Below are 12,370 nucleotides of genomic sequence, written 5' to 3'. Positions count from 1 at the left end.
TGGACCCTGAGAACTGGGATGCCCTGAGGATCCAGACGTCCCTGGAACTCAGTGTGTCCCCCCAATAATGAAGGGTACGCTGGGACCCGTGCCACAGGGACCCGGCCGACACAAGACCTGACGGGGCAGGGGAAGAGGAGGGCAGGGGACGGCAGGGGCTGGATGCAACGGGCACGTCACCACTGCAGGTTTTGGGGGTCCAGCCCCTGTGCTATGGGACATTGGCCTGTGGGGGGGTGGGGTAGGAGGGTGGACGCCTTTGAGGGGAGAACAGGGGAGCGCTCGGGGTGCAAGGTCTGGCTATGGGGAGATGAGCCTTGCACAAGCCCCCAAGACACCGTGGGGCCGGGATAACGCGGGCAGAGCGGGGCTGCTGGTCCTCCCGGGGATTTGGGAAGGACCTAAGGGGATGTCATGGGCTGCCATGGAGGGACCCCCCGGCCCGGGCGGACACAGACGTGCCGTGCGTTTGTTTGCAGGACGCCTCGGTGGGACAAGGGGGGCTCGGCGAGGGCAGCATGCCTATGGTGCATTCCTGGGATTCCCAGCCTGCTGCCTGCTCCCATCGGGCGGGGGTGGGGGGCGATAGAGACTGGAGGGGGGCGTTGGGGGTGGTGCCAGCCCCTGCCCCACGGCTCCGAGCTGTGTGGGTGGGATGCTTGCGGGTGGGAGCACAGGGGGAGCGCACTGGCTGCACGGTGGCCCCTGCAAGGTCCTGTGTAGTTCAGATGCCTGAGGGATGCTGCGCTGAGAGGCGGACAGGGCGTCTCTGTCCCCTCCCGGGATTTTGGGGTACCCACGAGAGCAGAGCAGCACCGTGGGCATGGCACCGCAGGGTGCCCCGGCATGGGTCCTTCCACCTCTGGGGTTGCCAGGAATCACAGTCCCTCTCACTGTCCCTACCATTCACACTGCAGGTGTCCCCACCACGAGTGACACGTGCCTCTCGTCGTGGGGTCGCGGAGCTCGGCCCACCCAGCCCGGCAAAACCCGAGACGAAGGGGTTGGATTGCCAGCTATAAATAGCTCCGTCCGGTGGGGCACGGAGCTGGCAGCGGTGGCTGAGCCGAAGGACAGTGAAATCCAACCGACAGTGATTACATCCAGAAATGAGAAGCTGGAAGGATCTGGAAGAGCTTTTCTGTGGAGTGTGAGACTGGGCATGGTGGGGTGGTGATGGTCCCACTGGAGACCGTAGTGCCGGCGGAATCACCCCTGCTCACGGGGCCCAGATGGTGGCAGACCCTGCATCATCCGGGTGACCCCAGCCCAGCCCTGTGGCCCCTGTCTTGAGCCTCCGGTGGCCCAGGTCGGGGGCAAAGGGGACACAGAAAGGCTGGCAGCAGACTGAGTGGGAAAAGCCTCCGCCTCCACCTCTCCGGGAGGTGGTGCTGCTCCCGCGGGACCTGCGGCAGGCGGGATGCAGCCAGCGGAGGAATGGCTGTGGTAAAACAAAACAGAGATATGGGGAAGAAAAGCAGAGGGGGCGGAGGGAGCGAGGGAGGAGCCGGTGGGGACTCGCTGCTGCAGGGATGGGGTGCGTGGGATGCCCGTGACGGGGATGTGGGTGCGGGGGCACCCCGTGTGTGCGCGGGTGAGCCGGCAGAGGGGGCCCGGTCACCGCCCCGGTACCGCACACGCCTCACAGACACCGCACAGACACACGGGCCAGACACACACCATATACACCCCATACACATACCAGACACACGCCATATACACCCCACACCTCATACACACCCCCCACACACCCCATAGACACTGCACACACCGTACACACACCATATACACCCCATACACACACCATACACACACCCCCCACACACTGCACACACCATACACACCCCATACACATACCAGACACACACCGTATATACTCCACACTTCATATACACCCCATACACACCCCATACACACACCATATACACCCTACACCTCATATACACCCCATACACACCCCACACACACCCCATACACACCGCACACACCCCCCATACACACATACGTACACCATACACACCCCATACACACCCCATACGCACATACACACCCCATACACACCCCATACACACACCATACACACACCATACACACCCCATACACACATACACACACCATACACACCCCATACACACACCCCCCACACACTGCACACACCATACACGTGTTGTTATGTATAGCACCATAACACCGTGGTGTTATACACACACCATACACACATCACACACACCCCATACACAGACCACACACAGATCACACACTCACCATACACTCACCATGACACACAGACGTGTGATACCTTAGGGTTTCTCTAACTCCATTGCACCTTCCCGGCCACGGTCTCACATTGAATTCTGCTGACATCCCACACCTTGGGATGACAGTCTTCCCTTGCACTGAGCTGCGCCCAGCACCCTGGTCCTGGTGGTCTGTAGTGGTCCATGGCCATCTGTGGTGGTCCATGGGAATCCACGGTGACCTATTGTGGTGATGCATCCCCCCTGCTTTTCCAGGCTGCACTGAGATCTGAGAAATGCTTGTTAGGCCTCAGCCTTGAAAAACAGCACCTGAGCTCAGCTCTTCTTCAGCTCATCAGAAATACTGCCTGTTTCCATGAACTGCTGCTGTCTATAGAGCTCCTGGGGTTTTTTATGAACAGCCTTGGAAACTGTTTTTTCCTCCCTGAAGGGCAGAACATCCCTCTTCTGGGATACTCAAAGAAAGTGGCGACCCAAACTGTGGCCAGGATGAAACATTGTTATGACTAAAGCCCACTCTCTTGCAATCCTATAAACAGTGGTGCAAAATGAGACTCTTGGAACTCTCCTGGATCGTGGTGGGTTGCGACCCCTCTGTGTGGCGCCTCTCAGAGCCAGCAAACTCAAGTCTGCTGTACTCGGAGGATCGCCAAACAACAATGGATCCTGGGCTGATACCCTCACTCCTTAAGGCTCAAGCCTTTGCCCCTTGAGCAGATGGCAAAACCATCTGGAGTGAGTATTTCACTGACCTCTGAGGGGAATTTCTCATAGGTACCTTGCTTGCACTGACTTTCTGTCTGTGTGCATGTCCCTACGCATATGCTATAGCAAGTCTGGGGGAAATGCTACTCTCTTAGATGCTTAAGTACCTCAGTCTAAGTAAGTTAGGTCTGTAAGTAAGGCTAAGTCAGAAGTTATTAGCTAAGTTAAATGCTGTTGTTCTTTTCCTAAGTTGTTAAGTTTAAATTACACAGGTTGGATGCTGTTAAGTGTTATTCCTCTGTTAATTGGTTAAGTTGTAAGTTAAGTAGTGTTAAGTGTGACTGCTGTTGAGCTTTTAGGCCATATTCCTTTTTATCCTTGCCCTCACTGTCCTTTTGTCACACACACCTAAACACACACACACACACGCACAAACACAACCCTAGATGGTTTTCGGTTCATTTCTCTTTTAATTGCCCAGATTTTGTTTGTTGTTGCTTTTTTTCTCCTCAGTGTGCCTTAACTGTCTACCAAGTTGTAGAGTGGATCTTGCCAATGAACCCCCCACACACCCCACACACCATACACACCATACACACACCCCACACACACCACACACACACCAGACACACACCATATACACTCCACACCCCATACACACCATACACACCCCATTGTTGTGCTGCTGCTTAATATTAAATCTGTTTTATGCTGATACCCTTGCTGGTGATTTTTTAAGTGACCTCAAACACTTGTTCATGACACCAATGCTGGTCCTAGGACTGCACCAGATCATGATGGGCGCCAAGGTCACAGCCCTGGGGGGCTCATGTTCCTGGGGTTCCAATCTTCTTTCCCATGTTCCCCTGGCAAGCATAACCAAGTCCCTGGTCCCCTGAGCTGACAGTTGTTTTTCCACCTCCCAGTGTGCAGCAGCACAAGGCCATGGCCCTGCCAGTCTCCTTCACCTCCACACCGAGAGTGGAGCCAGAAACCTGCCAGCCTCAGGAGGTGGCTGTAAAGAGCGTGGCAGGCACCACAAGTGAGTGCCTGTAGCATGGCTGTCACTACCAGGGCCAGGTGAAGGAGTCGTGCAGATGCTGCTGTGCCAGGCCACAAACAGTGCTGGGTCATGGGGAGGTCCAGCATGGATGGGCAGCAGCCCCTTCCTGCTGGAGGCTGTGTGGAAAGAGGGCAGAGATGGAGAAGGTGCCACCGACGATTCACATTTCTACTCCAGTGGGAGTCAGGGTTCTGCTGGGCTTTCTATTGCAGGTGCTCAAGTTGCCACCCCATCCCAAATGGGAGAGTAACACCTTCCGAAGGTCACTGAGGCATTGGCCGGGTGGGCACAAAGCACACAGGGACTGGTGCAGGTATGTAGGGTGACCTTTTCACATAAGGGATTCCTGTGCTCCTGCTGTCCAGGGAACCTGAAGGGCTTCTTGTTTGGATTTGAACTTTGTGTGCCAGTAATGGAAAAAATAGAACAAAGGCAAATATTTTAAAGGGTAAAGTGTGGATAAATGTGGCACCTGTGTCACTTCAGGGTTGTCCCTGTGTGTCTGTGCAGAGAGCCCCTAGAACCCACATGTCTCTGTGCCCCAGACCCAGGGTGGGACCCTAGGAGTGTTCTCACGGGGCACCAGGACAGGAAGTGTCACCCATGAACCCCTTCAGGTGGGTGCTGCCTGTGCCAAGCCAGGAACACCTGCTACGGTGCTTTCCCCTCCAGCTTCTCTGGGATGCCCAGGCTGAGCATGTGGGGCCCTGGCCCCCTAGGCAGTCTCTTCCACCATGAAGCCATCACCCATCCACAGCTTTTCCTGTAGGGTGTCCCTAAAGCAGGGTGGCACCCCAGGGTGGCCCTGTGGGTGCCAATACACAGCCAAAGCACTGTGCAGGGGGATCTGTCTTTCTGATACCAGAGTGAGGCCAGAGATCTGCAGGATCCACCCAGAACACAGCCTCAGGGTCTCCTGCGGTTCTCCCTGCCCCTGCATCCCAATGAAGCAAGGTGCCCAAAACCAGTCTGGGAGTCTCTGGTGGATCGTCAGCATTTTGGAGGCCATTTGTATTCTGAGGTCAGCACTGGTGGCATGACAGTGCCATGGCAAAATCCCCTCCAAATAGGGTGCCTGGACCCTTGACCTCCTCAGCAAGTCCCCAGGCCAACAAGTACCTGGCACTTTTTTGGCTGGTGCGGCTTCTGCGTGGCCAAGGAATGATCTCCCAGGGTTATTTCTGACTCACAGGACAGGAAACATTTTGGGGTTTAAGCCAAGCTGAATAATATGCTCATTTCCTTGTGCCGACTACAAAGCACCTGCTCCAGGGGATTTATGGAGTGCCGGCCTCTCGCACTCGCTACGCAGCTGCCTGCCCGGATGTTTTTATTTTCCGGGTATGGCCAGCAAGTGCCAAGGCCTGTTTTCCTAAACACCCCGTGACCTCCCGGCACGTTTCCTTGAGGGGAGCCCGGGCAGAGCCACAGGCTGCAGCACACCCATGCTGATACCCAGGGTGATGGAGAGCCAGGGTGGGTGCCAGCACCCTGCCAGGGCCGAGGGTAGCAGGAATGCTTGGCTGACCCACTGATGCCAAAACCTGGCCTGACGCAGAGCAGCCACAGCTAGGACAAACAACCTGGGAAAGTGCCAAAGGAATGGAGTACGGGCATGAGCAAGGGAGGATGAGACCATGTGAGAGAGGGCAAGAGGGCATGAGAGCCCAAGTGAACCACAGCATGGGACTGCCCAGGACATAGAGCCCATCCCATGACTGGGGACCTGCAGACACCATCCCACAGCTGGTCCTGTCACATGGTAGGGAACCCCCAGACACCGTCCAGCCAGGATTGTAGAGCCCCTGTGAAATACTGTGTCTAACCCCCGGGGCTGGAACATCTGCCCCCTGCAAGGAGGGTCAGGGTGTGGGTGCTGAGGCCAGGGACACCCATGGAGGACACAGGGCACGCCTTGCAGCCCATGCTTCTCCACTGGCATTAAGCTCCATCCAGCAGGCAGCCAGTCTGCAGAGTAAAGTGACATCAAGTTTGTCTCACACCCCCTCTACTTTGTCCCCTTTTTGGAGTAACAGTCTCGTTGCTGGTGGGGCTGGGTTTGATCTCACCTGTACTCCAGCATCTGTGAGCTATCCCATCGGGCTTGCCAGCTGTGGGATGAAGGATGCCATGAGCCAGCTGTCATTCCCTGGTTAGCCCTTTGTCTCCTCTTGTTCCCCTTCCCAGCTCCTGGCTGCCTATCTCTTCCTCACCCCTCTGCTCACCTCTCCCCAGGGACTGGCCATGCTGGTGAGCAGTGAGCATTCATGAGTGGTCATCACTCAGAGCCAGCATCCTCCTGCACCTGCCCTGGTGCCCTGGGTACTTTGGTGCTAGAAGCATCCTTAAGGTGCTGGTAGAGCAAAGGTGCCCACATCCCAGAGCTGCCTCAGGGTCCACAGCAGCACCCAGGCAGTTCGGTCCAGTGATAAATTGGGGTTGTGGGTTTTTTCGGGGGTTTTTTGGGGGGTTTTTTTTGTTTTCTTTTTTGGTTTTTTTTGGTTTTTTTTTGGGGTTTTGTTTTTGGTTGGCTTTTTTTTTTGTTTGTTTAGAGAGAAAATAAAATGCCTTTGGGGAGCAGGAGCCAAGCTCCCCAGTGCCTAAAACAGCAATCACAGCACTTCCTTGGATTTATGGTGTTTGCTTTCACAATGCCAGCCGGGATCCTGTTTGCTTCCTGCTCTGCAGCTGCAGCCCCAGCTGAAGGCTCAGGAGATTGAGGTTTTATAACCCTCCTGGATTCTGCTGATGGCAACTTGTCCAGCATCATTTATTCCTCCCTGAGCCTCCTTCAGTGCTGATGTGGGCTGTTGTCACCTCATTGCAGCACCCACTGTCTTGGGTGCTCATCCCTCCCCATCCGTGGGGTCCCATCCCCAGCACTGGGCATTCTGCTGCTCTTCAGAGGGATTGCTGGGAGAGGAGGTCAGCAGCACTGTGCCCTTGGTGGGGTGCATCACCCAGCTTTTCTCAGGCACAGCTACAATCTGAGAGCCAGGCCAGGCAGGAGAGCTGGGTCCTGCTGGGGGGATGCTGAGACATGGATATGACCTTCTGTGGGATCCTGGAATACTCAGAGTTGGTGACTGCTGCTCACTGGCACATGTAGACAGGCAGTGGTCTCTGCTGTTGGGCTCTGGCTGGCAAATCAGAGTGACTGAACTTCCAGAGGGGCTCTTCTTCCAGCCCCTTTATCCTTTCTGCAGTACTTGCCTGGATCTCAGTTGTTCCCCAGGATGTGAGACCAAAAGCAGTTGCCTTCTTTCAGTCTCTGTGGCAAAACCTCCTCCAGGATGCCACAGCAGGAGAGGGTGTCAGCTTCTCCTGCCACAACACCCTCAAGAACCCAAGCAGAAGCTCTGAAGCACCAAGCCCAGTTCCAGGCACTGCTTCCAAATTACAAGCCCCCTACTGTACAGCCTGGACCAAAATGCTCTGGATCACCCATGGGCATGTGTGTGCTGGGACCAGGCGGGTGCCCAGGAATGCAAAAGTGGAGGAAGGAAAGTGGTCAGGAGGTGGAATAGCAGGATCACCAGGCTATGGGGGACCAGCAGCCCCTTCCCTAATTCAGAGCCACAGTGTGGACAGTCCTCCACTGCCCAGATCCCTCTGCAATGTGCCAAGAGGTGTCCTGACACTCCTTCCTCTTTTTCTCTGCATTTTCCCAGCAAAGCGCTGTGATGAAAAACCCAATGGCCATGAACGTTCTCGTAGCTTTAACCCTCTATTTAATAAACTGTAATGGCTACAGAAATCCTGAGTATGCCTCTCCATGTTCCTGACAGAGCAGGGCAATGCCCTTCCACACAGCTGAGAGATGCTGTCGCCCCAGGATTTGAGCACTCTCCTGGAAGCCTGTCCAAATCCTGTGGCCGTCTGAGTGAAACTCACCATTTCTTTTTTTTAACATTTGCTGTTCTTGTTGATGAAACAATGATGGATTATTTCATTGCAGTTACTAGTGCGCCAGACTTCTTTTTCCAAACACACAATAGGAATATTAATTAACTGTTCTGACGACGAAAGCTTTTATCCTCCTTATATAGTAACAACTCTGCACCAAAGGGCAAGTTCCATTTGTCACTGATACACTCCACCATCCCAGCTCATGGCCCCATGGTCAGCAGGGGGTGCCGAGCATTTCTCTGATTTATTATCAGCCTTTCCCAACAGATCCCACACTTGCTGCCATCCAGCCACCCCACCGAGGGACACAGCACCATCTGTGGCACTACAAGAGGGCTGGGGTAATTCTCTAAGGGGAAGAAGGGATGCAAAACCAGGGCTTCTCCCTCAGCAGTGAGAGCACAAGTTGCAGGACAGGGATGCAATGGGATGGTGAAGGGGCCCAGAGCACTAAAGGGAAGGGACTGTGCCTTCAGATCCAAAGGTGGTGAATCCAAAGCGGATAAAAGGAAGCAGTTTTTTTCTCACTCTGTGCTTAATTAGACTGCCACAGGAAAATGCTCAGGCCAAAATTTAGCAGGATTCAATTAGGGATTGGGCACTTACAGGGAAAAGAAAAATATCCAGCTATAATAGTGAATGCCAATACAAATTCTGGAAGGGATATTAAGCCTCACGCGTCAAGGTGTAAATTTATTCCAAACTCTCAGAAAGCAGGGAGCTTAATGCAGGGGCAGATGACCCACATATGCCACTGCTACTGATGCTGCCTCACTGGTGGCACGGCCCTGCACTGGCCGAGACCCTGGCTGGACCATCCCCAGAGCCCTGTTTCCTGCTGCTGGCAGCACCTCTGACAAGACCTGAGAATTTCTTTTGGCAAGTCAGCCCTTTGCCTGTAGCTCTCCAGGGCCATGTGGCTCCCAGTGCTCTGACCTCCTCCCTCTTGCACATCCCCTCACTTTGCCGGCTGATAACAGCCTTATCACTTCTACACAGAGGCAACCCCTCCGGGTGAGGGTCTGTGAGGTCCATGGGCACATCCCTGGGTGGTGTGGCAACTTCCCACAGGTCCTTCCTTCCAGCCAAATGTGTTTACCTCTCAGGTCACTTGTTGCCCAAAAGCACTTTCACCTCCTGATTTTATCCCTCCTGTTTCCTGCTTTTGCTGGGGCTGGTCTCCAGCTCTAAAAGAGGATGCTCAGCTCCAGTACCTCATGGGTGCATCAGGTGCACAGGTACAGCCCCCTTTCCTGGCCACTGCTCAGATGAGCCCTGGGTCTCCCTCCTGTACTGCATCAGTGGCAGTTGCCATACTGTCTGCTCTGGGCACAGCACCAAATCTGTCAGAGCTCAGTAAGTGCTCTCAGGCACATGCTGGGATTCTTGGGGTGTCCTGCACAGGGCCAGGAGCTGGACATGGTGATCCTAATGGGCCCCTTCCAACTCAGCAGATTCTATGATTCTATGATTCCAAACATGCTGTTCCCCCCAGCCTATGCATGGCCATGAACCTGGCACGGCTGCAGCCCAGGCTGGGGTGGAAGTGCCATGATGTGGTCCCCAGGAGCTGGGTGCAAGCACCTCCATCCCCAAATGAGGATGGTGTCATTTGCATCCCACACTGTTTGTTAGCAGAGTGCTTGCGCTGCTCTGGTCACTGCGACATGGGATGCTCCCAAAACCTTGGCTTGCTGTGAAGGAGCAGTGATGGCTCAGCATGACCAGAGGGGAGCCTGGAGCTCTCCTGGTTAGGAGCCAGGGTCTCTCGTGCTTGCTGCTTACGTGCTCACCACGCTGCCGAGGGCAACGCTGCTGGGGACCTTTGGATCTCCCCTCACTGTGGAGCCTTGCACCCACAGGGGCTTCCAACTGGAGAAATTTCTGGAGGGCATGAATCAGCTTTTCACAGCTTGTTAAAAATCTTGATCCTACCTCTTGTTTTCATGCCTTTCAAATCAGGAAATGAGTTTTACAACTTTTCCAGTGGGGCACAGCTGGTGGCCAGGGTCGTAAAGCTGAACTTTATAAATATCTCTTGTTGGGATCAGGGGAAGAGCATTAAAAAGGCAGAGAGAAAGAGAAAGAGAGCAAAGGCAATAGAGAAGCAAAGCGAACAAGTCCAGTTCAACATCAACCATGGCCACGCAAGCACAGAAGATGGGGTGTGCTTGGGGCAGGCTTTGCCTGCTTCTTTCCCTCTTCCTCCAGCTGCCAGGCTCCCAGGCCAAATGCTACTTCCAGGCTAAAGGTAAGCGGGGAAGTGAGATGGGAAGAGGCCGATGGGAAGAGGAGGCCTCAGCTTTCCCAGCATGGCAGGGCTCTGCCCTATGCCTGCAAAGTGTGGAAGGGACTGTGCTGAGCTCAGGCATGGGATCATGGGCCAGTGGCGAGTGGAAGGAGCAGTCTATAAACCACAGAACAACTCCCCAGGGCTCTGGCTGACAAACAGCTTTCTGGGCCACAAAGGCTGCCTGGGGCCGAGTGTGCAGGACTAGCAGCAAAGGAAGGAGGGCAGCTCGTCAGCCCTCCACTGCCTCCTCCCAGGGCTGCAGAAATGCCCAGACTCCAAAGGGTGCTGGGTTTGCCCTCTCCAGGGAAGCAAGAGCCACTTGCCTCTTGCTCTAGACCCACTGGGTAGTGGGGAGAGCCACAAGGCATGGCTACGAGAGGATGGATGGGTACATCATCCATGGCAGATGACAGGGCATTCCATACCTGCAGGAGGACGGTGGACAGACCACCATATATCTTCCATACCATAAGGCGGGTGGGAGGTCATGATGACACCTCTTGTCCCCTCTTTCAGGGCACAGGGGTGTCAAGGATGCTTCCACTTGCCCTCAGCACAGGCCCATGTGTTCTCATCACCACCGTTTCCTTTGCAGCTCCCTGTGAGTATGAAGGGAAGCAGTTCTCCCTTGGGGAATCGTGGCTGAGCACCAACTGCCTGCTCTGCACCTGCCTGCACCCCATTGGTGTGGGCTGCTGTGAGACGTGAGTGAGGGGTCAAGGGGTGCTGGGGTGGGCTATCAATTCCCACTTGCACCTGCAGCAGGGGATGTCTGGTGGCTGCAAATGCAGCAGGTATCAGAGCCCTGGAAGGGCTGTGGGGCACCAGACCCTGCAGAGCAAGAGGCAGAGGTGGGCAGGACCTCACCACGGCATTGAGGGTGGTGGGGTGAGCTGGGGAAGCAATGTGGTTGGAAAGGGTGTCTCGGCACAGCAAGATGCCCAGATGCACCAGGGGCTGTGTCTCAGCCTGCCTGAGCTGGTCTGGGAGACATCCTGTGCAGGGGGCTGGCAGCAGGAAGCCATCCAGCCCAAGTCAGCAGCTTCCTGGCACAAACTGGGGAGACTGACGGCACCGTGTCCTCTCCCACAGCACCCAGCACCCCATCGACTTCCCTGACTGGTGTGAGGCCCACTATGACTCACAGACCTGCCAGATCTCGGTAGTGCAGAAGGCCAACCCCAGCCTGCCGTGTGTGAAGAGTGTGGAGCACGAGTGGGGCTCAGCCGGCACCCCCGAGCCGCTGGTGAACAAGGTGCTGGGTGCAGGGCTGAGCAGATAGAGAGGCTCAGCAGTGCCCCATGCCCCTCGACGCCATCCTCCCCTTCCAGAGCACTCCGCCTGCATGCTCCAGACCTGCCCCACCCACCCTGTAGAGGCATCACCGCTGGCACCTTTGAGGGAAACCACTATCCACACACCATGGTACCAAGCTTTGCTTCTGCCTTCAGCTTCCTGAACCAGGGCACTCTCCCTGTGAGAAGTTCTGCACACCGTGGAAATGCAGATTCTACAGGATCTCCTCCCAGGTGGGCAGAAAACCTCTGGTGACTAAAAAAAGGGCTACAGGACTAAATCAGCCTGCTACATGGCAGTCCTGCATTCCCATATCCAGCCCCAAGCAAAGCACCTCCCTACTCCCTGTCAGACCTCTACTCCTCTGCATGGCAGCCATGGGGAGCTCACTGGAGTCACCACGGCCCCTGGTGCAGGATCCCCACACCCCCTCCAGCCCTTTCTCTGCTCCCAGAGCACGAGGGGCAGGCACAACCCACCTCTGGAACCACTAATGCCCCTGCTCCTAAAGCTCCTGTGGTCCCTGGCACTGTAGGCCAGCCCTGGGCAACACTGCAACAGAGCCAGCCCAGGTTGGGTGGCAGAACAGGATGTTCCCAGGGAAAGACCCCCATCCCCACTAGCAAGGGAGCAGGGTGAGGAGGGTTCAGGAAGCAGAAGCAATTCAAGTGCCAGGGTGGAGGCAACCGCCCTGGCAGCTGCCCCAGCTGGTGCCATGCCTGTGCTGTGCAGAGAGCCTTGTGTAGATGTTTCTGTTCTTGCAATAAAGATACTGAACAAAGAGGAAGTCTCCAGCCTGTGACTGCTGTGGAAGGTGGGATGTGTCCACCACCGGGAACAATGTAC

General features: G+C 55.5%; 1 protein-coding gene across 1 annotated transcript; it reads left to right on the top strand.

Moving 5' to 3' along the window:
- The first annotated feature begins 9,945 nt into the window (after positions 1-9,945).
- MSMP (microseminoprotein, prostate associated) lies at positions 9,946-12,255 on the top strand. The gene is made up of 3 exons (XM_032096583.1): positions 9,946-10,186; positions 10,824-10,932; positions 11,321-12,255. The coding sequence occupies exons 1-3, from the start codon at positions 10,075-10,077 to the stop codon at positions 11,508-11,510; spliced, it is 411 nt and encodes a 136-aa protein (XP_031952474.1). The 5' UTR covers positions 9,946-10,074; the 3' UTR covers positions 11,511-12,255.
- The last annotated feature ends 115 nt before the right edge of the window (positions 12,256-12,370 follow it).

This window comes from Corvus moneduloides, chromosome Z, assembly GCF_009650955.1.
Source record: "Corvus moneduloides isolate bCorMon1 chromosome Z, bCorMon1.pri, whole genome shotgun sequence".
NCBI lineage: Eukaryota > Metazoa > Chordata > Aves > Passeriformes > Corvidae > Corvus > Corvus moneduloides.
This window is presented reverse-complemented; position numbering and strand designations above follow the sequence as displayed.

Excerpts from the sequence above, each read along its gene's own strand:
- MSMP (XM_032096583.1), top strand. The coding sequence starts at position 10,075 with ATGGCCACGCAAGCACAGAAGATGGGGTGTGCTTGGGGCAGGCTTTGC. Across the intron at positions 10,187-10,823 it reads ATGCTACTTCCAGGCTAAAG|CTCCCTGTGAGTATGAAGGG; the intron begins GTAAGCGGGGAA and ends TTTCCTTTGCAG. Across the intron at positions 10,933-11,320 it reads GGTGTGGGCTGCTGTGAGAC|CACCCAGCACCCCATCGACT; the intron begins GTGAGTGAGGGG and ends CCTCTCCCACAG.